Raw genomic sequence first — 27,924 nt, 5'->3', positions numbered from 1 at the left:
CGAGACAATGGGAAGCAGACTTGAAAGAACCAATGTCAGACATAGTGTGGAATAAAGCTAGGTGTATCACAAAAAGGTGTCCTGGAACGCAAGGCTCCAACAGATCCAATTATATATAACCCATAGAGCATATCTGACCCTGAATAGAATAGCTACATTTAGCCAAACAGTGATACAATTGTGTCCAAAGTGCAGGGAGGTGGAGACAGACTTGGTCCTTATGTTCTGGGCCTGCATAGATTGGTAGATTCTGGGAGAAGTTGGCTCAAACACTAGCAAAGGCGGATATCACCTTGGAAATCGGATCCCCCTGGCTTGTTTACTAGGGGGGGCTTTACAAGGCCCAAGGGAGCTAAACATGTGAGTAAATTGGCATACATATTAGCGAAATGTAGAATAGTGATGGGATAGGAAGCGCAGACAATGTGCAAGTATGGTGGAGGGAGCTGCTGAAATGGCTGCTGAAATGGGCGAATGCAGAAACTGTGGTTTGGCAAGAAGCAGTAGGCAGGAACTCTGACCAAGAGGGGGTGGAAGCCTGGAGTGGAGACAGTTAATTGCAGAGCTGGCCACATCAGATAACGGGGAATCGGTACACAGTCCCGCACAAGAGGGTGCAGACATCAGAATGGTTGGTGGAGAGTAAGCAAAGGATTGTAGAATTGTGTGGTGCAGGGTAGGCCGAGGTTCGGGGGGGGGGATCCTGGCCGATAAGGGGGGAATAAACAGACAGGATTTGTACTCTGATATAATGTCCTGCATAATGCAATGTCTAAGTTATTGCGATGCAATACAAAATAAAAAAATGTTAAAAAAATAATAAGTGTACATGTGAAAAACCAGAGGATGTTTCACAACCTACTCCCCAGAGATCCCGTACTCAGGTGGCCAGGGAAAGGGCATTGCTTTTGGATCGCTATCCAACCCTACCACTAAAACTATTAGCTAAAGATTGACAAAATCTTTATCTTCTGGCACCTTCCCTTTAGCCACTTGTCTTCCAACTTTATTTTAGGGTTTTTCTACTTGCACCATGTCTGTTTTGCCACTAACCAGAAACGAGTTAGTAGTAACTATTGATCCTGGATTCCAGAGTCTTTTATGAGCTTCTGTAGCTCGTGCTGTATATTCATAGGTCGGCTACCCCAGAGTGTGCAAAACATACCAATGTCCTTACTGTCTTTCTGGATGTAGTCTTTTACATTCCTTCCTTTCTATATGGATATACGAGATTACTGTGCATCAGGAAATTGTAAATCCAAAAAGATTGAATAGCAAAATCCTGTTGCACAGTGATCGCGTAGATTGCTCTCTGCCATGCCGCATCCCCCTAACCCCCCCACTTACCATTTTCAGCAGTACACACAAGTGCTTCGCCGATTCTCCTGTACCCCTGCAGCTCCAGTTCCTTCCCACCAACATGGGTCGGAGCTACCACAACAGGGTTCTGTTTTTCTTTATTGTTCCCCACTTCCAATGTCATGGAAGCGTATGGCACCCCCGAAAACCCCCGCTCCCACTGTTCGGTAATTATGGCATTCAACTTTTTTGGTTAATACCGAATGCGCAGTAAACGCGCATTCTACTTTTTTTCCCCCTCGATATTTTGGGGTAAACCCCTGTATATTAGTCCTTCAAATATTTAATACTTGACGCTCTTTTGGTTGGGGTTTGGTATACAATTAATATGACACCACCAGTCCTGAAGGCGCCTGTACTGGGTTCCCCTTGCTTTGTATTACAAGATTGATACTTGACCATGACAGAGCGGTTTTCAAAGTCTCTTAGTAACAGCTCCTCAACAGTTATACTTTGTAACTTTCTCGCTCTTCCCCTATATACCCATTCATGCTTCTTAATGATTCCCAGTCAATGTTGGGGACGTCCCTCTTTGGTATCAGCTAGCCCTTAGGTTCATGCTTTGGTGGGTGGATTAACGGGGTTTGGCGTCGGTACAGGTCGATTTCCATGACTCGGACTCCTTTTTCTCAACTCCACTTCGGACTCGCACTCCGTGTCTCTGTGTTGGTGTGCTCAGCGTATGGTTGCTGACTGGAGGCTTTGTTTCTCCCATCCTCTCCGGTTTCAGAGTTGATGATCGGGTCACAGCCCCACCACGACATTGTTGTGGTCATGCCACCACTTAGGATGGTCTCCAGACAGCAATTTCCCCACTGTCTGTTGCACGGGGTCTCGGACATCTTCCTCTGGCATTCTTTCCTTAGAGGGCTCCACACAGGTCCGCCCTTCCAAGACATTGCTACATCAGAGGATTTTCCCTGCGGAGGTCTCCCTCCCTCTCTTCTTGATCGGTTCACTCCAGCAACATACAAGTTCACGTTCAAAGTGGCACCCCGTTTTCCTTCAGGTGTCGTATTGGATCTAGCATTACCTGAAGCCAAACAAAAGGAAGGCACATTACTTGTGATTGAAGGTAACTCCCATATAGGCATATGGTGTGCTTGCATAGGGAGTTCCTTGTGGGAATGAGAGTCCTTGTTCCATAAAGCAGTCTCACTCCCAGTGAGGTCCCACTTGCCCAGACGCCTAAGGAGGGTCTAGCGGAGCGGGCTCACCTCCCTAGCCTCAAATGGGGTGGCTGCCCCTGGGGAGTAGTGGTGAACACCCTCAATTCATCAACGTATTCTTGACTGTGGGCTGAGGTTTCACATTTTTCAGAACCATAGGCACAGCAATGCGAGGCGTTGGAGGTGGTATTTAAATGAGCCTGTTGCTGCTCCTGTGGAAACCCCTCCTTTATTAGACCCATACAGATGTCTGACATGTGTGGTGATTTAATGAGGTTGAAAAAAAATGTTTTAAAAAAAAATAATCTATGTTTGCATGCTGGTAAACTTTGCACGCAAGTTAAAGACCATGCTGCAGTAGAGGTCAATGTGACCGTTAACCAGGGAACTTGTTTGGGTCGTTGCACCAATGGGTCAAATCATCTCAATAGGTTGGCAGTTAAGGATATGAGGTGCACTACGGAACCTCTCCAGATGACCAGTCAACCCGGAATGTAATTTGTTGACTGGATACTGATCTCCCCATGATTGAGAGTAGGTTCTTGTGGGGGAACCTGTGGCTCTTTATGAATCGTCTACAGGTGATGTCCTCTCCGGTGAGGTGGATTGAGTGGGGAAGGAGTAGCATGGCGCTGACCCTTCTCATTTTTGCTGCCATTTTGTATGGCTCAGGAGGAGGAGCGAGAATGCATGCAGAAGCTTTGCCTGGCATAGAGCTATGTTGAGAGGTCTCAATGGACCCTGGGGACAATGCCCAGTTCTCTTTGGGACCTTTGAGCAAGTTTCTCTCTGCTATAGTGCTTAGTGCTAGTACGTAAAGGCACCCCCCCTCATGCCAAGGCCTGGTGTTAGAACCCAAAGGCGCCTCGGTATAGATATGCAATAACAAAGCTCACAGGCCCCTCGTTAGCAGACCCAGTAGAGTCCAGGGATCCCTCAACAAACATGCCAGTAGCAATCAGTACCTCTGGTCTGCTACTGGTCACAGTGTTTTCAACCACCACAACCAGGATGATCCCTGGGGAGGAGTCGCCCTGCTGTGGTGCTTTAGTAAAAAGGATTGCCTTCTCAGTTCTTGATTTTTGGTGCCTGGATTTCTTGAGGTGATCTGGAGGTGATTTCGAGAAGATTTCCCTCCACCGCGCAAGCCTGCCCTTAAAATAACTCGTAATGCGTCGTAAGCCGCGCAAAAGCCCCACCAAAACAAACTAAACAGAGTTAGTCTGAAACCGGAAAGGGACTCTCACAAGATGCACAACTAGAAAAGCCGGTTGAGACAGATAGGGGGGACGAAGTCCGGGATCGAACTGAAGAAAATTATTTAAAAATGTATGCGTTCACTGCATAACAGTAAAAGGGCAGCAAAAACAAAATCCTAATCCTGACGCAGTGTAGACATCAGTTACCATAGCACAGTGAAAAGAACCGAGGTGTACCGCTCAAGGGTGGGGTTAGTTTGCAAGATCATGCTCACCTAAGTGCACCCAAATTAAAATTGAAAGGGGAAGTACATATCTTGTAGTGCAAAAGGCTCTGCTCCCCATGCATGCATGCCCATACAGTATGGGGGGGGGGGGTGTACGAGTACATTAAGTCAGATATTCGCTTACCATGTATTATGGATCTTCTGGAGAACGTGCACATTTTGTTTTCACTATGCGCGTGTTTACCGCATTTACTGTGGCGGGTCCCTGCATAAACCCAAGTTGTCCCAACTGATTCCATGAGAGGAAATAATTTGCACAATACACTCCTTTCCTCTAATAGAACCTCTAAGACGTCTTTTTCCTCTGGACTTTGCTGAATAGGGATTCAAAACTGTGATGCTGTCTTTTTAAAGTAACGTTCATTAGGAACATTGGTCCTCAGTCAGGGAGTTCAATAGAAAGGGATCCCTCTTCTGGAGAGGGCACTCGTAATAATCCCGTGGCTCAGTCTCAACAGTGGATTATCTTTTTATGAGATCGGGTCATCTCTTCTAGTTTTTCTTTGGGAAATAGGTGATCCTAGGTGTCTTAGCTGGTTGGGCAGAGCTACATTCATAAGACTTTTCTTTCCTCCCCATCTTCATGTTCCTACCTAAGCATATCTAGATGTGTTCATGTTTGTATGAATACTTGTTTGTACGATAAATGGATTTCTTCCTCCTCAGGGGCTTCATATTTTTGGGAGTTTGATGTGCGTGTGTGTAGCTCAATGTCATGTATTTCGGCTGCTTCTAGTGCTTTCGTCTTTTGCTCAGCTATGCATTTATTCTACAGTCTGTTTTTGGACATCAGCCACTGTCTTTTCAGCATCAGCTCGTCTGTCAGGACAAAGTCTGGTGTTGCATTTATCAACTTGAATTTAATTTACACCTTGTTTTGAGGCTTTGACTGGGGAGTTGGTATTCTGGTGCCCATGTGGTGCCTTGCTTGTCTTCAATATTGACTTCTCAGGGATTAGTGAATACCCCTGCTTATTTAGTTCGGTGCAGGCAGAGCTCATTTTGGGTAGACCTTTTCACAAACCCCCCCCCCCCCCTTCGGAAAACCTGAATTTGGGGCAACTGCTATGCTCCGTTTGGAGATAGCCTGTGCCCCTATGTTTGTGTACCAAAATTGTGGCTTTCAACCAGCCTTTCACAGCTGCCATTTTGATTCCCAGTGCTAGTCTTATGGCTAGTCTAGCTGGATGGGCACCACCTGTAATTGATCTTTTTTGGTTCCATGTTTTGGAGCCGAGACTGTAGCCACAGGGTCAGTTGTCCTCTTCCCTCGTCGACTCAACATCAAACTTCCTCACCCTGTTCTCGATAAGCAGATTTAATGGCCTCCAGGGAATATGCTACCCAGAACTGATTCCTAGGTGTCAAAGTTTTGGCCTTTAATTTTTTGCACAATATGCAGGTGGCCTTCTTGGTGATTAGGCAAACACTTACTGCAAGCTAACTATGAAATCACTAAGCGTTTATTTCTTTTTAGACAAAATTTGAATTGCATTCGCTCCATGTAGAAATGGCGGGGGATAGAGATCAAAAGATGACACACTAGATGCAAGACATTCTCTATTATATGGCCTGCCCCTATTTAAGCCTCGATCGGGCCGGGAATGAGGCCACAGACTGCTCACCGATCATGCTCAGCGTCTGCGAGTGCTGTGCCAATCTACAATGCAGATTTCCGCTCAGTTGGCCTTTGCAAGGATAGATAACAGGGCATGCTGGTCGTTGGTGCCTATGTTATGATCTGGCTTAAGTTTTCACTCCACCTTTCCATTCCTTTTCGCATATTTGACTCTGTAATGCACTGTAAGGTGAAGTAAGTGCGTCTGGCTTCAGAGCTGCCAGAAGCACGGAAACTGCTCTCCTGAACATCTATGAAGACCTGCTCTCCAACCTCGATTCCAACATCCCCCATGTCCTCATTTTAGTTGATCTCTCCTCTGCCTTTAGTCAACATGACATCCTGCTCAACCGTCTGTGATATGGGTATCGCCGATCAGGCCCAGCTTGGCTGACCTCCTTACTCTCTCTGATCGACCATCCCAGGTCCAACTTGTGTCCTTCCTCCTCTATCTCTACCTGTGGTGTTCCCAAGGGGTCTAACCTCTATTCCTGGCTGTTCAACCAATATCTGGCCCTTCCTGCTTCCTGCCCACTGCATTGCCGCTCTCTGCCGCAACCTTCAGTGCTATGTGGATGACACTCCACTCATTTTCAGGCTCCCTTCCGCCACCTCTTCTCCTTCTCTCATCTCTGACTGTCCGCCATCCAGGAGTGGTGTGCCGCCAGTGATCTCTGCCTCCATGCCAGTAAGACCGAGATTCTCCTCATCGGCACACCTGCTCCCTCCTTTCCAGTCACTCTGACCAGCCTCTCTTGGCCCTCTTCCTGTTCCCACCTGTGAGGATAAAAACCTCAGGCCATCTTTGACTCCTGATTTCTCTATTAAGTCACACTACCAGCTGCACCTCATCGGAGGTATTCATACTTTCCTCTCCTTCACTCAGCTCACTGTCTCCAGAGCTCTGGTTCTCTCTAGGCTGAACTACTGCAAAAGCCTCTTTCTAAATCTGCTTACCTCTACTCTCCGCCCACTGCAACCCATCCAAAACAGGAATGCGAGACTTGTCCTTGGCCTCAAGCCCAGTGATCATATCTCTCCAGGACTGAAATCTCTGCACTGACTCCCAGTGGCATTGAGGATTAAGTTCAAAACTCTGCATTGTCCACAAGGCCTTCTGGGGCCTGGGACCTCAATACCTCCAACTCCCTCTTCCTATATATCTTACTTCTCAAGCTCTTCGCTCATCCACCTCCAACTCCCTCAGGGTCAGTCGCTTCTCCAAGCAGCGAGTTGGTGGTAGATCTTCTGCTGGGTTCTCCCTCTGGAACAGCTTCCCTGCCTCTCTGAAACTTGAGGAGAACCATCTCTGGTTCCAGAAGCATCTCAAGACCTTCCTCTTTGCTTCTGCTTTCTCTCCTCCTCACCCCTGCTGAATCTGAAATTGTGCTGGCTACCCTCCGATCTCAGGCCCAGGTCACCTCCCCGCCAGTTGTACACTTGCACGGCTCCCATGGCAACCCTAGCACTCTGGGACTGTTTCTGTATCCCCACATCCCCTAACAGGACTTGCCACCAGCCGGCCGCACTCTTATTTAATGTCTTATTTATTTTACTGTTATACTATGCACTGCACGGCCCCCTCCCCTTCTCCCCGCACGTTTTCCCTTCCCCTGCACGATCTCAATGTCACATGGCTTAGTAGGATTGTTGTCTCAAACTTCCCTCTGTTTCCCCTCCTTTGCCTCATCGCGCCTTTAAACACTTGTGTATAGGCGCGTTATAAATGCCATATATCCCTACAAGTCAAACAAATTATGTATAGCTCCACACCCAAAGAAAAGGTTCAGACACACCTATTACTCCATACAATATTCACTATGATACAGCTGGATCCACATAGCACCACCACCACCACGAGATAGCCCACAAGGAACCAGCAACAAACCACCCACAGGGATACAGCTCAAATGGAAACAGAAGTGCCGGAATCAGGATACAGACCCCACTAATCCCAACCCTCAATTTTCTGCTTACTCGACACACACAAAACTCATACAACCATCTCTCCCCCAGAAATCCGCACGCACTTCACCACACTGCATCAACCACACAAACAGCACCTACAGCACATGAGGTCTCGTCTGATCCGATACTTGCACCAAAGACCAGCACCCGGCATTTACTGATCTGAAGCTGCCAACAGCACACCACCTCTCCCACTCTCCTCCTCCCGACTAACCCTAACCGCTTTACTTCCTATTTACAGATCCGCCAGAGCACCTGGGGACCAATTCCGTTGGTGACAGTGCCCTATATAAGTACCTTTACCATAACAATACACGACCTGCAGTGTTGGGCACTTTGAAACAGACAGTAACATTGACTTACTGTATAAGTGCCTAACAAATATACAATAAAATTAATAAAACACAGTTAATTGGACAGGGCCTTGCTAACTATTGCTCACTTATGCCTCTTGGACAAGCCTAATGTGCAACACCACTCAGCACTCCCTGGGGGTCAAAATACAAAGTGGCCAGACATGCATGCAGAAAAGCAATTGAAAAGGAAAATCACACCATGATCAAGGACACTGCAACCAACAGAATTACTATGCTGGTAATGATAGACTTATGCTTTATGTGATGCTATTCAGGCCTTCAAATTTAAATGTAATGGTTATGATCAAAGGCATTTAATTGTTAAAAAGTATACCAATCCACCATGTAGGTTTACACTACGATTTCATATACAATGCTGCACTGCTGCCAAATGGAACTGCAAAATAGTGTAACCACTGCACACCTAGTCAACAGCACTACAAAGACCCATCAATGACAGGTAACTGCTCTACAAATTACCAAAATTATTCAATATGCCTGTGAAAACCACCTTCAAAGAAATGTAAATGGACGAAACAGCAGTTAAAAAAAAAAAAGAAATCTGCAAAAATCAAACTATATCAGGGCGAAGAAAAAGTCCAGCAACCACATCACCTACAAAAAGCCCACATGGGAACTACCATTTTTCAAGGCGATATAACTTTTGTTACAAAAGTAAATTCTGGGAAGAAAGTGATCTTATTCCAGCATTTGCTTCCAAGCTTTTCGTGTTGAGAGACATCTGTGACAGTTTTTTGTGCCATATAGGGGGAAAAGAAATGCCTTTGGAAAAAGTACCTAAGCAAAAGGAGATGGTACTAGGTCAAATAAGAGCTAGTGCGCAATAGAACCGCAATCTGGCACAGGATGCGTGCGGTTTCAAATGTAAACCGGTTGCCCATACTGTGGCAGTCCAGCATCCAAAAACACGCCAGGGATTCAAAGCCACAGAACATACACAGTCCCCCATTTTGAACATTCTGTAATTGGAGCACTGGCTCTTTCAATATCCAGAGGTAGACAGAGCCTTGGTGAGTGTGGTGGGGGGCTGAGCCCTGGCAGTTTTTGACATAGTGCAACATGGTAATGTGCTTTGCACACAACAGCACTGAATTGGCATTAGCCTTCAAGTTGGTAGGCCAAACAGTATAAATATGGAAACCACCACTGCAGGATGTGGAGCAGACCAGAGAATCTCAGGACAAGTTAAATGCAGGGCTCAGCAGCTGGAGGCACAGCCTCGTAGGAGGTCTGCTGATTTTTATGCATTTCGGCAAAGGTAGGGAAAGACTGGACCGACACTAAGCAATGTGTAACTTACAATATTGTCCCGGATGCAGCAGTTCTGCATGGATGGGATACGTTTGAATCTTGGAATAGATGTAGTAGGTCAACTTTGAAGAGCAAAAGTGAAAGCAGAATTCTCTGGAACAGTACATATCACAGGTTTCTCATCCAATCAATGCTCTCCACCACTTATTTGCTAAGCCCGGTCTTTAAGGCTGCACTAAGTTTTGGTATGGCAGCAGCGCCTCCAAATTCTGTCCAGAGGACTGCTGTGAATATTATGTTTCATTTTATCACATGCATGGGACAGATTGAGAATAAATGCTGCAGGCTTGCCTTAATGCCCCATACAAAACAACTACTCTTGAGAGGCAGAATGACAATCTGTCACTTTGGGACAGGACCAAAACTGGAGACCATGGAATGGTCATTCCTCAATCTAACCTGTAATGGGTAAATGACCAAATTTTCTAGGGTACGGCAAACTAGTTGGAGTTGAGTGAAATGACAATCTTATAATTTGGAAGGATAAGCAGCTTTTTCTTTTTACAACAGGGGATTTAATAACTTGTTTTAGAATGGTTGGGTAGGTACCAGCATCTAAGAATGTGCTGAAAAGTGAAAAAAGGACAGCAAATATAGAAAATAAGAGATTTAAAGGTCACTTTATGGTCAGGTTCAAGTGTAGAGGTTAATATTTTACATGACTAATTGTTCAAATCAACGTAACCACTGTATGTGTAATGTTTATTTCTTTATTTTTTACAGCCTCTAAGGATGAAGCATGCAACTGCTTTAAAAATTAAAAGCACATGTGTCAGTATGAGACTAGCCAGCTGATGGGGGTTTGGTGGTATGAACTAATATTTTAAACAGATGGCGATTATAAGCATGCTTAATCTAATGTTGTCCTTTAATATTGTCATTTAATATTGATGTAATATTGTCATTTATCTTGTAAGATTATGCTTATTTTCTATATGTCAGTAACAAGCTTTTTTGCCAGTGGAATTATGAATAACCGGAACATGCATTTGAGAGCTGGATTCTAGATATTGAATGCAGCAAGGGCAGAAGAATACCAATGGTTGCTTTGTTGTTTGCCGTGGTTTTGGACCAATCGTATTCAGATTGATATCATGGTGTCAAGGAATGAAAACAACCCTAAAGCTACAGATGGGAGCAAGCTACGGCCATCAAATAATAATGCAGTCCTAATGGAGTCTTGTCAAAGTAAAAAGGCCTATACTAAAAAAACGATTGCCAATCCTTACCGCTAAAAACAAATAGTGTGGGGTAGTTTTCATGAAAAAGAAAGAAGTGTTCACTAAATGATATGTAAGGATGTTCAGGCCGTTGGCCTCCCTCCCAAGTTTTCAGCACAGGATAAGGCGGTTCACACACTCTGGCTTCTTTAGCACGATGATACAGTTCTGTTACCAGCATCAGGGCCTTCTGTACCCAAGTCTCTACTTCAAAGTCTCTTGATTCAGAGGGCCCGATGTACCAAAACAAAACACAAAGTTCCTTTTCTCTTATATGTACACAATTAATGTGATTAATCATGGGTCCCCCTCAGCCGGTGTCAAATCCCTTTTATATCATGATCGTTACTGTGGACCACCCCCCTTCTGGGTTCAGATCCACTTTTCAGAGAATATTCTCTCTCAGGTGACTCGCGGTTCACCCCAGATCCCCCTCGGCCGGGGACAGATCCTACCTCGGACACAATTAGTCTCTCTCAGCCGGGCTCGGACCAATTTCAGTTTGCATTGAACTATCAATGACTTTCGAATAAGCACTGGGTTTAGCTTGAAGCATTGCAGGACCACTTGGATCTCCAATTTCTCTTTTCACAGTTGCCAATCCGTTGGATATCTAACAGAGACCTTTGAATGAGCACCCACGTGGCGCCAGACCACTGTCTATGGTATCTTCCTTGGCTTCCAAAAGTTCAGTTCCGCCTCTGGTTTTCAAATATATTCATGAGGCTCATTACATAGTTTCCACACACAGTTCTCTTTAGATTTCTTCATACAATGTTGCCGCTTGCAACCTTTGTTCTAACACATGCTGGTCTGGTACTGAATACGGTACCATCCGGTGTCCACTAGTCTCTCCGACTCACCGGCTGTGCTGTCTTTACTGGCGCTGCTTTGTTGTAGGAGCAAAGGACAGTACCACAGCGGCAACCGTTCCTCCCTGCCTTGGTGTCAAGTATACGGCTCTGGTGTTAGTTCATTTTCGCTCATGGTGAGCTGTCAGTGAGAAAGTGTGCGTCAGGAAAGGGGGGGGGTTTGATGGGTAAAAGGTATTACCGCGTCTCACCATCCGGTGTCCCACTCCCCCGAAAACCCCTCCAGGTGATCCGCCCGCAATGGTCCACCCCCAGAAACTGAATCCAAAAGCAATGGCCGTGCCCTGGCCACCTGGATGAGAGATTCCCCCGTTGACTAGCGGGTGAGACACCTTCACAAGGGGTACCATTCAGCACACTCTGGAAGCATTTAGCTTTGGCCCTAGGTTCACCACATGGGTCATGGCCAACTACCGGGAAAAATCTGCCTCCCTTAGGATCAACAGGCGATAGTCACCCAACCTGTCAACCAGGGAAGCCAGACAGGGGTGCCCACTGTCCCCACTGGAGTTTGCATTGAGTGTGGTGCCCTTTTGTAAGTCACATTAGAAAACAATATGGCTATAGATTGGATAAAGTTGGATGGGACCGAAAACAAGATTTCTCTTTATGCAGATGATATTCTGTTGACCCTGCGGAACCCCTGTTCCTCTTTGACAATGGGGTTGCAGGAGCTGGCGGACTTTAGGCAGGTCTCAGGCTTTAAGATCAATTTTAACAAATATTCTGGGTTAGATGTCTCAGTGCGGCCTAGCGATAGGGTTTCCTTGAGCACTCTAGCCCCAATAAAATGGAATCAAGAAGCCATTCCATACTTGGACCTGCAGATTCCAAGGAAGGCCACAGAGGTTTTTTGTAAAAACTTCCCACCTTTATTCAAGGAGTTGCTAGAGGATTTAGTAAGATGGGGAGGACAGGACATTTCCTGGTTTGGCAGAGTTGCTGTGATTAAAATGAATCTGATCCCCAGGCTTTTCTATCTTTGTTTAGCATTACCTGTTAAGGTCCCAGACTCTGGGTTGCGCGCGGTACAGCAAAAGATTTTCAAATTCATATTGGGAAATAAGCGGGCAAGGATCTCCACAAGGGTATTGCTTAGGCCGTGGAGGGTAGAAGGACCTGGGGTTTCTGATGTGCTTCACTATAATTTAACTGCTCAGATCTCACAGACGATGGCCTGGGGTGATACTGAAACGAGGCTGAAGTGGAAATAGAATGAGCAGGCCCACCCGGTTCAGGTGTTGACTCGGCTTCCCTATTTGGAAAGGGGCGGCCTTGTGGGTACGGCTGGGTTCTCATTGCTGACTGTGACCAGAAATACACCATTACATGCGGAGGGCACTTCACAGATGGGGAAGAGCATTAGGAATGGGACCACTCACAGCCATCTTGAATAACCCAGGTTTCCAACCAGGGTGTGAAAAGGTAAGGTTTGAGGCTTGGGTCCCTGGGGGCTGTAAAGGTTATAGCAGTTATATAGGGACGGACGCCAACTAACATTTAACAAATGTAAGTAGGTTTTCGCAGTACCTGAATCTGAGTGGATTTTCACCCTCTCACGAAATTGGGGGGCCACTAGGCCATTGAATTCACATGAATTATCCATTCTGGGGTGGATCTCCAGGGGCAGAGACTCTCACATGTACAAGTTACCGGACGCAGGGGCCCCAATAGTGTGCCTGCCCAACATGAATAAATGGGAGGAAGATTTGGGGGTGTTAATGGAGGATGAAGCGTAGCTACGCGCATAGGCTTGGATACACAAGTCATCTAAATATGTGACAGATGGGGAGAGCTCCTACAAATTATGCTATAGGTGATATCTGGCACCGGAGAGACATTGCACCACATTTCAGGTGAGTATTCGGCTAGTTGCTGGGGGGCGTGAGACGAAGTGGGGCTCTCTTTCATATGGTATGGACAGATGGGAAAGTGAATCTCTTTTGGAAGGAGGTGACGGCTAAAGTTAAAGCTATTACGGGCCCGTCACTACCAACGGACCCCTGGGTGGTGTTGCTAGGGATACAGGCGATGGGGCATTCTGCCCATCAGGGCCCGTGGCTGCACTTATTGGGCACTTGCTCCTAGCAGCTAAGCTGACCATTGCCCAGAACTGGAAGTCTGTTGAAGGGCCACTAGCCCAGATGTGGTGGGTGAGAACGTAAGAAATTTTGGGGGCAGATAAAATAATCACCCGTTTGAAGTGAGATGCCAAATACATCACTATATGGAAGCCTTTCATTGAATATGCAGGAGATTTGGGGCATTTATTTATTAATTTGTAAAAGATTCATTGATCTTTGGAAGATGCAACAATTGGTTGGGAAAACAAAATGCACTGACTGGAGATTCAAATATAAGGCTTTGGAGGGACTATCATCCTTTGCAGGAATGTTGTCCAAGTGTGAATAAAAGGGAGTGGGTGGTCTATCCCTCTGTTACCGGCACTCCATGAATGAAAGCACCAACATGGTCAGCAACATTTAGCATACTTTACAACATTGGTAGCTTGCAGCTTTAGGCAAATTACTTTCCAGAAAGATGTAAGCTCAGTATTTGGTTCATCAGCCATGCATTCATGGTGTGATGATATTCAGAGTATACCATGATGATATTCAGAGTATACCATGTTCTCATGCTGAAGCTAATTTGTGCTGAAACTGATATAAGGTGGTTTATGAGTGTTAAAAAAAAAGTATGGAACAAATGTAAAATACAGGTGGCTAATAAGACTTACTTGGGACACACATTACCAAGGTGCAAAGCAAGCAGGAGGCGCTAGAAATCATGTTGACGTTGTTGCCATCTAGATCTGCTGAGCATTTGTTTGGCCACTACATCTGCATTTTATGGCGCGGTGCAACCTGGTTATGGGAATATTGAGGGAAGTACAAGTTTCTTACAGTACTCTTGGTCAGTGCCAGGTATTTGGCTCTGCCCATGGCCAAGGCTTCACCCCACCGCTTTCACATTATCAGGTTCCCTATTTTCAGTCCCTTTTGTGCTACACTTTTTTTCATGTATGAGTTTATCTGAACGAAGGGGGGACATTGACTGAGAATACAAGAGACACTATGGACAATAACTTCTAGTCGCTCCTAAATCCATTGTCCGCTGTCCTCTAGATCCATGGGGTAAGTCCAAGGATCCCAATGGGTGCATGGATCATGTGATAACACCAATTAGTTCCACCTACGTGACGAGATGCAAGAGCAACAATCTGGTTTATGAGCTTCATTAAGAATGCTGCCCTATGAGCTTCGTTAAGGACGCAGCCAGAATAGATGGCGGGTTCAAGAAAGCTTCTAAAGGCAAGGGAGGAAAACAGAGTTGAGTAAAAGAAAAAATTGAAATAAAAGAAACCCCTGTGTGTGCAGTAAAGATTGAAAAAGAAGGTAGGCATTGGAAAAATTAAATATCTGTTGAAGATAAGACAGCTGTGGCTCGGAGAGGTGAAAAACAACAACTGCAGGATATTTCAAGTTTTGTTACCTTCTGGTGGAAAATGCGACAATCTAAGGAAAATATGCTTCTACAATGGACAAAAATGTTATGCAATGCTCGTACAGTTTTAAGGCACATTGCCAGATCAACTAATGAGGTAAACATTGAGAAGAAATGCCTTCCATGCAGAACGCTAAATGTTCCCGAATAACAAAGCCAAACTAAAAATCAAACTGCATCTTCTCAAATAGAACAAAAAGAACTGGCAGTGCAAGATAGCTAAACTGTCATTAGTGAATATTGTGTACCTCTTATTCTCAAGGGGACGTCCATCACTGGAAATACTGCGAGGGATGTTGCTGGATCGCTCCTGAGGTTGAGTTTTTCCTTCCCCTTTTCCCGTGACAGATCTGGTGGTGACTGGACTTTGTAATTGTGAAGGTATTTGCCCGAGCTGTGGCACTGGTCCTTTAGCTGCATTCCGCTGCCATTTGTTGTTATTTCTGAAGGGGAATTTTAACTCGTAGGGTATACTTTCGTTCACTTTGTACTCAACAACAGGCATGCGGTATGTTTCTGAGCACCCCCTACAATGAAGCAAGACACAGGCTTTATTATACAGAGCTTACTAACACAGGCTGTACATTCATACTTTAATTATTCAAAATCACAGCTGGATCCAGATGTGTACATGCAATACCACACTTCAGAGACAGTGGTCTTTTAGACACCCTCAAATGTTTGCAGTTCTTATCAAACCTACGTCTGAAAATTAAATGACCATGTCCTACTAGATGAGATTAGCATCTTACTTTGGGAATGCCTCCATTGAAACCTTTGACAGCTACCTGTAGAACAGGTCTTTTGCCCTATGGTTTGTGGAGATAAAAATTGTTACTCACCGTAGTGACTTCTGTCCTCCTAGACCTTAGTCTCCTTTTCTCCATACTTATGGGGTGTTCGTCACTGGGGACAGAGCTCTTTTGGTACAGCATAGAAGAATAGCTTCCCTTTAAATAAATGTGTTATGCGGTCACATGGCAACATGGCCATCCATCCCACTGCCCCAGCCGTGGCAACACCTGTCAATTCTTGACTACGCTTTGATGGGAATGGATGCTCTGAGCAGCACGTAGTAAAACATTTTTCTCATCGCTCCACCTCCCGGCAACACCCATCAGTCCGTTTATGACGAGTGTAACGGATTTCGTGTCCTGCTCATCCAGCAGTAAACACTAAATTCCAGCAGATTCATACAGGCTTTGTTTAGAGTGTCTAGGTGCAGGGCAAAGGTTGGCGGATTGCGCTTCAGGCCGTCCTTTTTCATACGTGCACTTTGTCAACGGTTAGGCTGTCGACAGAAGTCTTTCCACAGATTTTCACCAACGCACATCAGAGTTTGTGGGCTCAAAGAGGGCAAAAGCACAGGCAAGTTCACTGGCATCCTGCACAAGTGGGACACATGCAAGTCCTGCTGCGGTTAGTTAATGATCTTCTGGGTATCACCTCTAGGCCTCAGACTTTTCACCGGGGCTCGCACTGAGGAAGGGTCCCTCAGGACCCAATACCGGAGCTCGCTCTGAGGGGCCTCACCAGCTTATTACCAGTGATCCCTTGGGGTATGAATTCAGGACTACTAGACCAGAGGTGATGCCACAGTGTCAGAAGTTTACCGGACTCTGAGAGCCTTCGGGTCGCCGACCAACCAGAGCTCGCTTCAAGGAAAGTATTGGGAATCGCCTTGAGGGCCCAACCGGGTCTGTAAATTCGAGCTCCGCGTCAGGACATAGGAGTAGACCACACACCAGTTAAAGGAAGCACTAGTTGAATGAAGTTTCCGTCCAGCAGGTAGATCTAGACAAAGGAAGCAACTCTGATGCTACACAAATTCACCAGCGAAAATTAGAGGTCTGTTTTGTCTACATTTCTGGAGGACACACAGCAATATTTCTTTTCTACAATTACAACTAAACTCTGATGCATTTGCGGTCCAAAATCTTTTGTTTTAAAATTTGAGAAATTGCAAAAAACCTAAAGCCACAATTTTATTTATGGAAACAAAATTGCTTTATTCACGTTATCGAATTTTCATGAAATAACTACATATTTTAGATCTGCACACCTTGATGAACAATTGATGAATTCCTTAAATTTAAAAGGACACTACTACAGCAAAAGTGTACTAGGTTAATATGAAGTAACATTCAGTATAATAATGCACAGCTATTTATTTTTGAACGAGAAGAGGCAGGTCATGCACTACACCCAATTAAAGTCAAAGCCATAACAAAAATTCAGTGGTGACCCCCCCACCTTACCCCTATACATATATACATACATATATACATATATACACACACATATACATACATACATACATATATATATATACACATATACACAAATACATATATACACATATATATACACATATATGGGATACATTACTCACCGTAATCGTATTTTTGATGCTTGTATCTGCTTAGATTCCCATGCTGTGCATAGGCTGACATCTAGTGGAAGCTGCAGAGTATTACAGTTTGTTTTTCGAAACTCGAAAATGGGCGTCGACACAGGGCGTGCCACTAATACTATCCCTAGTGTGACGTCCACTGTACCCAAGATCCCTCACGCGTCTAGGATCCTCAGATTGTATTTTTTCTGACATGAGGTAGCATGAGGAATAGCTTGAGTACAGATAATCCAAGCAGATAGAAAGGTAAGACTACAAGCAACCATGCGCCTTCTCTCAGAGGGGAGGAAGGGTGGGTGGCATGTGAATCTAAGCAGATACAAGCATCAGAAATACGATTACAGTGAGTAATGTATCCCTTCTGAGGCTTGTGGAATCTGCTTAGATCACATGCTGTGCATAGATTAGCGAGCAGTACCTGAAGAAGGAGGTGGGATGTGAGAAGGGTCATGAGCAAATAAGTGTCTTAGAACCGCCTGTCCCGCTTGTGTATCTGCCTTGGAATGGGTGTCAATGCAGTAATGCTGAGTAAAAGTGTGAATAGAGCTCAAAGTAGCTGCTTTGCAAATGGTGTCACGGGGTACATTTGCAATGAAAGCCAGAGTGGCCCCAATGCCTCTAGTAGAGTGGGCTCTTGGCGTGAAAGGCAGAGTTCTTTCAGAGAGTGAGTAACACAGCTGGATACAGTTAATAATCCACTTCGAGATGGCACCTTTAGAGACGCGATCCCCCTCTCTGCCTGTAGCTACGGAGACAAACAGTTGATCTGTTTTTCTTAGCGGTCTGGTTTTATTTACATAGTAGAGGACCGCCCTACGCACATCTAGGGTGTGTAGTTTCACCTCAGCCGAGCTTTGAGGGTCCTGGAAGAAAGCCGGAAGCTCGATGGACTGGTTTACATGGAATTTTGATATAAACTTAGGTGAGAACCTAGGGTGTGTGCGTAAAACCAGTTTGTCTTTATGGACAGTAAAGAAGGGATCCTGCACTGACAGAGCCTGAATTTCACTGACCCTTCTTATAGAAGTAATAGCTACTAAGAAGGCCGTTTTATAAGTCAGGTGTCTGAGACTGCTTTTATGCATGTGCTCGAAAGGGGGTCCCATGAGCTTGGCTAGCACCACATTAAGGTCCCACCCTGGTGGTGGGTTTGAAATAGGAGGGTGAAGTCTCTTTACTCCTTCCATGAAGGCTTTAACTACTGGTACTTTCCACCACGAGACCTTGCTATGGGAAGTGGTGTATGCCGACAGGACTGCCAGGTGTACTTTCAGTGAGTTAAAAACCAATCCAGCATCTAGCAGGTGGAGCATGTAACAATAGTGGAAGGTGTGCAATCAACAGGGTTGATTTGTCTACTCTGGCACCAGATAACAAACTTCTTCCACTTGTCAAAGTAACAGTGCCTTGTGTTTGGTTTCCTAGATTCCTTTAGGATGTCCATACACCTCTGTGGCAAATTGAGATGTCCAAACTCTATGACCTCAGGAGCCATGCTGCCAGCTTCATTGAGTTGGGTTGCTGGTGCACTGTTTGACGTTGGTGCTGGGACAGTAGGTTGTACCAGGCTGGAAGTTTGATGGGCTCGCACACCGCCATCCTGCGTAGGTGTGGGAACCAAGGTTGTCTTGCCCACATGGGAGCAACTAGGACGAGCGTCATCGACTCTCTGTTCATCTTGTTCACCACTTTCCTGATGAGCAGTTGGTGGAAAAGCGTACGCAAACATCCCTGACCAGTTCATCCACAGGGCGTGTGTGGATCACACACTCCCCTGGGAGTCTGGTTGGGGGAACCTGGATGCAAATCCTGGGCATTGTCTGTTTTCGCTTGTGGCTAATAAGTCTATAGTGGGGAAACCCCACTGAGAGAAGATATCTTCTACGACCTCTCTGTGTAGAACCCATTCGTGTTCCTCTGGGAGGGGGTCTCTGCTCAGAGCATCCGCTAGGGAATTGAGCTCCCCTGGAACATGTTGTGATGACAGGAAGATGTTCCGTCTGAGTGCCCATATCCAGATTTTCTGGGCAAGCTTGGACAGATTTGGCGAACAAGTCCCTCCTTGCTTGTTCAGGTAGAATATGGCTGTTGTGCTGTCCATCCGGATTTGCACTGACCGGTTTAGTAGGTGGGGCTCGAACGCTTGAAGCGCTCTGAATACTGCCAGAAGCTCTAGCAGGTTGATGTGGTTCTTGGCCACTGAGTGAGACCAGAGACCCTGAGCTGTGTGGTGAAGATGGTGAGCTCCCCACCCCGTCAGACATGCATCGGTAGTGACTACTGCCTGTACTTTGGGATCGTAAAAGGGTTTCCCCTGTGCGAGATTCTCTCTTGTCCACCAGTGAAGGCTTTGTACTAGTGTTGGCGAAACGACCACTAGATCGTCCCACTGACCACTTGCCTGAGACCACTGTTTCTCCAACCATTCTTGCATGGGGCACATGCGCAGGCGCGCGTGGGGGACCAGGTAAATACATGACGCCATCATGCCCAGTAAACGCATTGCTTTGCGAACCGTTATTTGGTGACCGGACTGATAATGCGGAATTTGCAGTAGTATATTCCGAATTCTTTCCTCTGAAGGAAAGGTCAACCCCTCTTGAGTATCTAGGATTGCTCCTAGGAACTGTTTGGAGGTGCATGGCACCAGGCTTGACTTTTTTTCGTTGATTGAGAAGCCTAACTCGTGGAGGAGGTCGATAGTCCTTCAAATGTTTGTTCTGCAAATTACTGGGGTTTCACCTGTTATGAGCCAGTCGTCCAGATAAGGGCACACCGGGATTGCCTCCCTGCGTAGGTGTGCAGCCGCCACCGCCAGTACCTTGGTGAATACCCTTGGTGCTGAAGCTATCCCGAAGGGCAGTACCTTGAATTGGTAGTGTCGACTGTCCACCTTGAAGCTCAAGTACCTTCTGTGCGCTGGGAACATGGAAATATGAAAATACGCATCTTTCATATCCAAGGTTGCCATGTAATCCCCCTTTTTTTAGGAGGGGGATTACCTCTTGTAGCGTAGTCATATGAAACTTTTGGGGCTTGACATACTTGTTGGCAGGCCGTAAGTCCAATACTGGGCGCATTGTCAAATCTTTCTTTGGCACAAGGAAGTAAGTTGAATAAAAACCCTTGTTTACCTGGTGTCCCGGGACGGGTTCTATCGCGTCCTTTTCTAGCAGAATGGCGATCTCCTCGAGGAGAATCTTCTGATGTTCTAAAGAGTGTACTCTTTGTCGTGGAGGATGGTTCCGGGGACGCTGCAGTAGTTCTATACAGTACCCTGTGGATACTGTTGACAGCACCCATCTGTCTGATGTGATCCCTTCCCAAGCCTGGGTGAAGTTGGAAATGCGTCCCCCTACTGGGGTTGCGTGAGAAGGGACCCTGAACTGAGCGTCACTGCTTTGGTGGAGGCGTGCCGCCTCCCTTGCTGGGGCTGCCTCTGCCTTTACCGCGACCTCTCCTATTGCCCCTACCGTAACCCTGGGTGGACTGTTGGCTGTTGTTCCACTGTGTACCCTGCCCCTGGGAATAGTTACATCCCCTCCTGGAATTTTGGCCGCGTGGGCGACGAAAATTACTATTCCCTCTCTGGTTAGGGGGTTTATTGGTTAACTGGCCAAGGGACTTGAGTGTCTCGTATTCGTCCTTGGCATTCTTCAGTGCGTCTTCGACCTCCTTACCAAACAGATCGGCTTCCACCGGTTTGTTCAACAATGATGCCTGGGTTTCTGCCTTAAAACCAAACTGCCGTAACCACGCATGTCTCTTGATAACAGTGCCTTCTGCTATCAATCTGCCTGCGTTGTCCGCGGCGTCAAAGGTTGCTTTCAAAATGCAACCAGACACGGCTCTACCCTCTGCGGAAATCCAAGCTAACTGGCCCTTTAAAGGTTCAGGAGCAGAGGCTATGAGTGCCGCGACTTCTTCCCACTGATGGCAGTTGTAGCTGGCCAACAGGGTGGTGGAGTTTGCAATCCTTGCTTGATAGGCGGACGTTGAGGCTACTTTCCTGCCGAAACCATATAGTTTTTTGCTCTCCTTGTCGGGAGGGGCTTCGAACGTTGACAAGGGTGTTCCAGCCCTCTTACGAGTGTTAGTGACAACTAGGGAGTCTGGCTTCAGATGTCCTCTTATATAGAGGGTCAGAGTGGGCTGCCCTGAAAAGCTTTACAACCCTGGGATTGACTGCTCTGGTGAGGTTCGGGTTCACCAGGGACGGGTCTGTTCTTCGCTGAATGGATTTAAGGATAGGGATGGTCTGGGCAACAGGCCTCCTTTCTCCCACTAACTCCTCTGCGAAGTCCCTCTCCTCCTGGACACCGTGGGTGTCAATATGGAAATGTTCTGCTGCACGTGCGAGAACCTCGTTTAAGAGGGGTTGGTTATCGACAGGGGAGTCGGTAACCGGGGCTTTGTTTTCTACCGGGGAATCTACTCTGTAGGTTTCAGGGTCTTCCTCTTCCTCTTCTTGGTCCTCATCATCCCCATAGTAGCCCGTCCCGGTTTGCTCTTCTACCATGCCAAATTCTTGGTCCTCACCAAAGGAAGCCTCTCCTTGATACAGTGAGTATGGTCTTAAGTATGGTTGTACCTCGAAGGGGTCTGTAGACCTCATCTGTGTTTCAAACCGGGGCTTCTTACTCGGGGGGATAGGATCATTAGAGCCTGAGGGTGTCGCCCCTTGTGGATCATACAAAAGGAAATGTTCTGGATTTTTATCGTAAAAATCAGCCAAAGAAGACATCCTTGACATGACCCCATCTATGTCTTCACTCGACCATTTTTTGGAACTGGGAATGACTCTCAGCAAGTCTCGGGATTTATCTTGAGTAGATTTGCTGGTTTTAGACATCAGCAGACCTGGTTTTGTCTGTCTGTTTAGGGGGAGTGGTGTGTTTCACTGGTGTGGAAGAGTGCAAAGGCTGCTTCCTCTGCTGTTTTTCCCCCCTCCCCGTGAAAGGAAAAATATTTTCCCTGTCCTTTTGTGGCTCCAGAGGTTTTCGACGCCTGGCGTCGAGGATCGGGGGTAGGGTCCCTGTCCTTCGAGCGTGGGGCCTCGCTGATTTTAACTGCGGGCTCCGACTCCTGGAGCGCGGCCTGGGGGTGGAAGTCGTCTTTGTCTTCCGACAATCGAACTTCTGTTAGCCTAGGGAGCGAGGCACTCTTGGCAAGAGTGGATGATTGCCTGGAGTCATGCGGCGATCTCGATCGAGAGCGCCCAGAGGACACCGAATCGGACCGTTCCGTTTGTGCCTCTTTCCAAGAACTCGACGTCGTCGAGTCTCGGTTGGACTTCGTGTGTTTAGTGTGTGTGTGATGTGTGAAGCGCTTGTGTCGCCGGGGGTCTTCCCCATAGCCGCCCTGCTGGACGACCTTCCGACGTCGGGGACTTGCGCTCGGCTGTCTTTCGATGCCATAATGCCCTCGCCGTCCGAAAGTACGGCGTCGCTGCTATCGCTGAAGGCGCCCTCCGCTGCCATGGCCGCCTGCCTGGCGTGGTGGGCCCAACGCTTCGTCGAACGGTCCTTAAGTGTCTTAGGTTTAAACCTACTACACGCTCTGCAGTTTGCTTCGTGGTGGCCCCTCGGCAAGCAGAGATTACACGTGGCGTGCCTGTCGACCAAAGGGTATTTGCGATTGCACTTGGGGCAGAATTGAAAAGGGGTACCCTCCATATGCACCTTGAAGCAGCGGGCTGTTAAATGTAGGAAATGTATAAGGTGTACCTATATACCAAGAGTGTAGAGTATGTACAACCCCCCACTCTCCCTACTTGCAGGGCCGAGGCCAGAGGCCTTCCAAGGCCCGGGCCGAGGCCAGAAGCCTTCCGAGGCCCAAATCCGTCGTGCAGCAGCCGACGGCCGATTTCTTCTCCAGCCGTCGTCGAGTGTCGAAGTTCGACGTTGGGATGGGGAAGGATGTAAATAAATTCATATTTTAGCAAAAGTATGGCTAAGGCCAGGGGACTCCGCAAAATGCTTCCGACCAGTATGGCGGAAAAAAACAATCTGAGGATCCTAGATGCGTGAGGGATCATGGGTACAGTGGACGTCACACTAGGGATAGTATTACTGGCACGCCCTGTGTCGACGCCCATTTCCGAGTTTCGAAAAACAAACTGTAATACTCCGCAGCTTCCACTAGATGTCGGCCTATGCACAGCATGTGATCTAAGCAGATTCCACAAGCCTCAGAAATATATATATACACACATATACACATACATACATACATACATACATACATATATATATATATATATATGGAAATTGGGAGTCAAACTTTTGGGGTTAGGTAAAATTGTTTTAAACCGTCGTAGCCACCTTTCTCTCTCATCCACCTGCCCTCTCCACCTCCTTGCGTTCCCCTGTCTTGCCAAAGCCTGAAACTACATCAATTGCCGGCAGGCATAGTAATCGTAGACGCCTGTCTTCGCAGCCACCTTCCCCTCTTCTCCCTCACACCTCTACTTGTCTTCTCAGACACCTTCCCGTCTCCCTCCCTTTGTTTATGTCCATTAGCACTTACTCCTATCATTTGTCCCTTGACATCTGATGCTTCTGTCCCACCTCCTTCCCTCCTAGTCTTCTGCTGCCACTCCCCCCAGCACGATTCTGAATCGTCCTCTGACACATTATGATAGTTGCTTGTTTGTTCCTCTCCTCCTCCCTCTCTCTCTCCACACACCCCCTCCTCCTCCTCTTGTTATTCATGCACTACATCATTTGTCGTTAGGCATAGTAATGTTACTGCTGGTTCGGTCTCATTCCTCCCTCCCGCTCTTCCCCTTGTTACTTGCACTATCTGAAATGTCGCCAGGCTGATGATAGTTATCTTTTCACATTCTAAATTGTTTCAAGGACTTGTAAAAATGTAATTGTATTATCCCATGTTCCCTCCCTCCTTGAAGCGCTTTGAAACACATTGTGTATAGGCGCTATACAAAAACAATCAATTCAATCCTCTTTGGTCACAAGGACCAGACAAACTCATCAGGAAGACCCACATGGCTGTTAACTATAAAACCCAGTGGTGGACTACTGAACTACAGGGAACTCTGCAGATGTCCCAGTGGGCCTCTGTAGCATGGCCCACTTTGTGTAGGTCGCCTGGTTTTCTTCTCCGTTACTCTCTCTCCCACCACCTCTTCTCACATCCACTTGAAGTAAACAATTTGTTATAAAGCTTCCATCATGTCATTCCTCACTCCCAGCAAAATTGTTAAACAAAAATTACCTGCATTCTAATCATTATTTAGGGGTAAATGTGCTCCAAGATTCAACGTGTGCACTCATTCTAAATTATCTTGAAGAATCACTCAAACCCTGTTTAGAATATTCGTCTTGCTTACTACATTCACTCGATGGTGTAAGATGGAGCACTTTGAAAAACATTACCAGGGCCACCTTTGGTGCACACTCCACCCCTCATAGAACCAGGTCACATACAAGACTAACAAGGTTTCTCCTGGATACTCTTTGGGCATAGTCTCATCCTTTGTCCCAACATACCTTAAACACAGGAACTAAATTACTACAAAAATTCAAAGTGCACCCCGAAGAATACAGACACCGCCATCTAGCGATGAAAAGGTTGTATTTATGGACACTCTAGCTGGTCGGAAGATTCACAGAAGCTACAAAGCCTGTAGGATGGGAGAGGCATTCACATTAGAGGCACACTGTAGAGAAGGAATACATAAAGTGGCACAGCCAGACCCACAGTGGTTTGAGACTGCCTACAGCCAGGAAAACAGACTCATGATTTCACACCTCAAGTACCTAATAAAGCAATATAAAAATGAATGCTACCAGTACCTTACAGATTATATTTCAATATACTCGTAGAAGCAGTCATAAGCACATTCAACTTCAATTGCCATACTCACACTGAACACACGAGTTTGGGTGACTTAGACCATGTTTGCTCTGTTCTAGAGCACCAGGCACCTCCAAATATGTAAATGAATGGCTTCGGAGGATGCAATGGGAAGTATAGGTTGCCACTGCAGTTACATTAAACCACAGCAAACATTCTTCAAGAACTTTATGTCTTAGTTACTTTCCGGTAACTCTACTTCCCAGCACTGGCATGTTACATAGATTCACATGCTTGAATATTACCAAACGTCAGACTGGGAATCCCTGGTAATTTAAAAATTCAATGTAAAAAGCAGTGTACATTGCTAATGAAGCATGAAGGGCACTTACTTGTGTAGTCCCTCCACCTCATTGTGGTCCCATTTGTCACTACCAATGAGGTGGCGGGGCTTCTGCTCCACCCCAGGCAGCCATCTTCAGATTTTGAGCCCCAATAGTGACTGCTAGATTGATGACTGCCTGCCTCTGGAGCAGCTTCACTGGTGGGGGTGGGCGCATGTGAATCGATGAGATACCAATGCTGAAGAAAAACAGTTACAGGTAATTAACTAAGACTTCTTCAGCATTGGATCCTTCATAGATTCCCATGTTTGAATAGAATACCAAGCAGTGGAGGCATGCCACCCACTTCACTAAAGCACACATTTAGGTCAATAATACTATCCCCAGAAAGTACCCTGAACTTTCGAAAATGAAGGGAAAGAAGAATGGCTGCTCGTACCTCACGGAAACGGGTGCTGCAGGACTGCTTGTTTGACCACTGACTCCCTTCAGTTGTCCTCTTTCAGACAATAGTGCTTGGTGAACGTATGGAGCGTGCGCCAGGTAGCTGCCCTGCATATGTCCTTCGTGGCAACTCCTGCCTGGAAAGCCGCTGTAGTTGCACTCCCTCTGGTTGAATAGGTAGTAGCTGGACAGGCAAGTGCGCTAGTACAATTTAAGAACTTGCAACAGGTCTAGCGAGTGCAGGGCGCTGCCATTGCTGGAAGTAGGATTGCTGAAAAAAGTTGGGAGTACGATCTGCTCAGACAGTCATACCCGACAACACCTTGGGGAGAAAGTTTCGGTGTGGCCTGGGGACTACCTGGTCCTTCAGGAAGACTGTAAACAGAGGATCCGTAGATAAAGCTTGTAATTTGCTGATGCATCTTGCTGGGGTGATCGCCACTAGGAAGGCAGCTTTCCATGAGAGCAAGTTTAGAAAGCATTTCTGGATGGGCTTGTATGGAGGAGCCATTAATGCTGTTAATACTGTGTTGAGACTCCAGCTTAGAGTAGCGGAAGACACTGATAGAAAAAACCTAAACAAACTGTTCATTAAGGTTTTTAGTGCGAAATCTGGGACAAAGGATGTAGCTCCAGGACCCATGGAGTAAGATGTGATGGCTGAGGTGAACCTTGAGTTAAGCCTGCAAAAGGCCTGCTTTAACCAACTGGAGCAGATACGTTAGTAATTCGCTGTGATCGACCGCAGATGGAGTTGTAGCATCGCGCAGCAAGCCGTAAAGCATTTCCTTACATATGTTTTGCATGTGCAATGAGCCCTGGATGCTCAGATGACAGCCCATCATTTGTCTGGCAGGGTTAGGTTGGTGTGATTTCTTTGCTCAGCAACCAATAAGAGAGGGGGAGGCGCTGGGTTGTGGTGAAGGATTTGCCCATTCCGTTGCATTAGCAACACCTAGGGCGCTCTGAGACGGATGGGTGTGGTGCGTATCATCTTCAGGAGAGTTGGATAACAGACTTTTAGATCCCAGGCCAGTGATATTAAAATCATCCAGCAAGCTTGCTCTCGCAGTCTCAGGGCCCTGGATAGCAAGGGTATCGGTAGGAAGGCGTATAGGAACTCGCCTGTAGATGTCAAACAGAAGTTATCCCCCAGTGAATTCCCTTCCGGGTACCTGGATTTTTATTTATGTAACACGCAGGTAGCCTGCAGGCATCAGGCGCACATAAGACACAAAAAACAAAACAAGGCAAGGTCATAAATAGCTGAAGCAGTAAAACTGGGGAATACCGATTACCTGAAGAACAAAGTTTTTATTTCCTTACTTTTAGACAGTGCCACATTTAGGTTTAATGGTGAATATTAGCCACACTTCGAATGTTCCTTAATAGACAAAGGTAATTATTACAATTTCAGTTAATCTGGTTGGTATATTCTTCGGCGTTGAGGATTCCAAAATGACACCCAGGGTTTTTACTTTGCTCTGGAATGCGATGACATAATTAATGAGGAAATTGTCACATTCTACATCCAGATTGGACCTAGCGTGGGTGTTCTGCTTTTCAGACACATGCAATGAACATAGACTTACTCCCCCTATTACAGACTAAAAGTTCTTGAACACAGGAAGGCAATGATGCAAACTTAAACCATTAGTTTGAAGATATTTGGCTCTTTACAGGCCCTTTATTCACACCAAAATAAACATACATATAAATATAGAATAAATGCAACTGGTTATACATGAACGAGGACAGGTATGGTAGATATACATCACCGTTAGAGTGTTAGTAGGGGAAAATGTAATCTCAGCCACAACACTACCCAGTCCCAAGGCAGGTAGGCAGAGATCGCACCTCAACAGGGCCAGAATCGGAGCGTCCTACCTCTCAGCGAGACTTCATCACCCGGGGTTCCAATTCCCTGTCTCCTCTCGAGATACCTCGGTTTTATGGGGAACAAATCCCTGCCCCTCAGAAGTTGCAGACTGCCCCCGGACGAGGGACAGACAGCAAGCAAG

General features: G+C 46.4%; 1 protein-coding gene across 4 annotated transcripts in view; it reads right to left on the bottom strand.

Annotated features, from left to right (window-relative positions):
- The window catches only part of SIPA1L1 (signal induced proliferation associated 1 like 1), a 1,823,374-nt gene that overhangs the window by 743,494 nt on the left and 1,051,956 nt on the right, over positions 1-27,924 (bottom strand). For all 4 annotated transcript variants that reach the window (XM_069638601.1, XM_069638604.1, XM_069638602.1 and 1 more), the window contains exon 11: positions 15,133-15,411. In XM_069638601.1, coding sequence (XP_069494702.1) covers positions 15,133-15,411 — 279 coding nt within the window. The remainder of the gene's footprint in view (positions 1-15,132; positions 15,412-27,924) is intronic.

The sequence above is a fragment of the Ambystoma mexicanum genome, chromosome 14, assembly GCF_040938575.1.
Source record: "Ambystoma mexicanum isolate Mex_15411 chromosome 14, UKY_AmexF1_1, whole genome shotgun sequence".
NCBI lineage: Eukaryota > Metazoa > Chordata > Amphibia > Caudata > Ambystomatidae > Ambystoma > Ambystoma mexicanum.
This window is presented reverse-complemented; position numbering and strand designations above follow the sequence as displayed.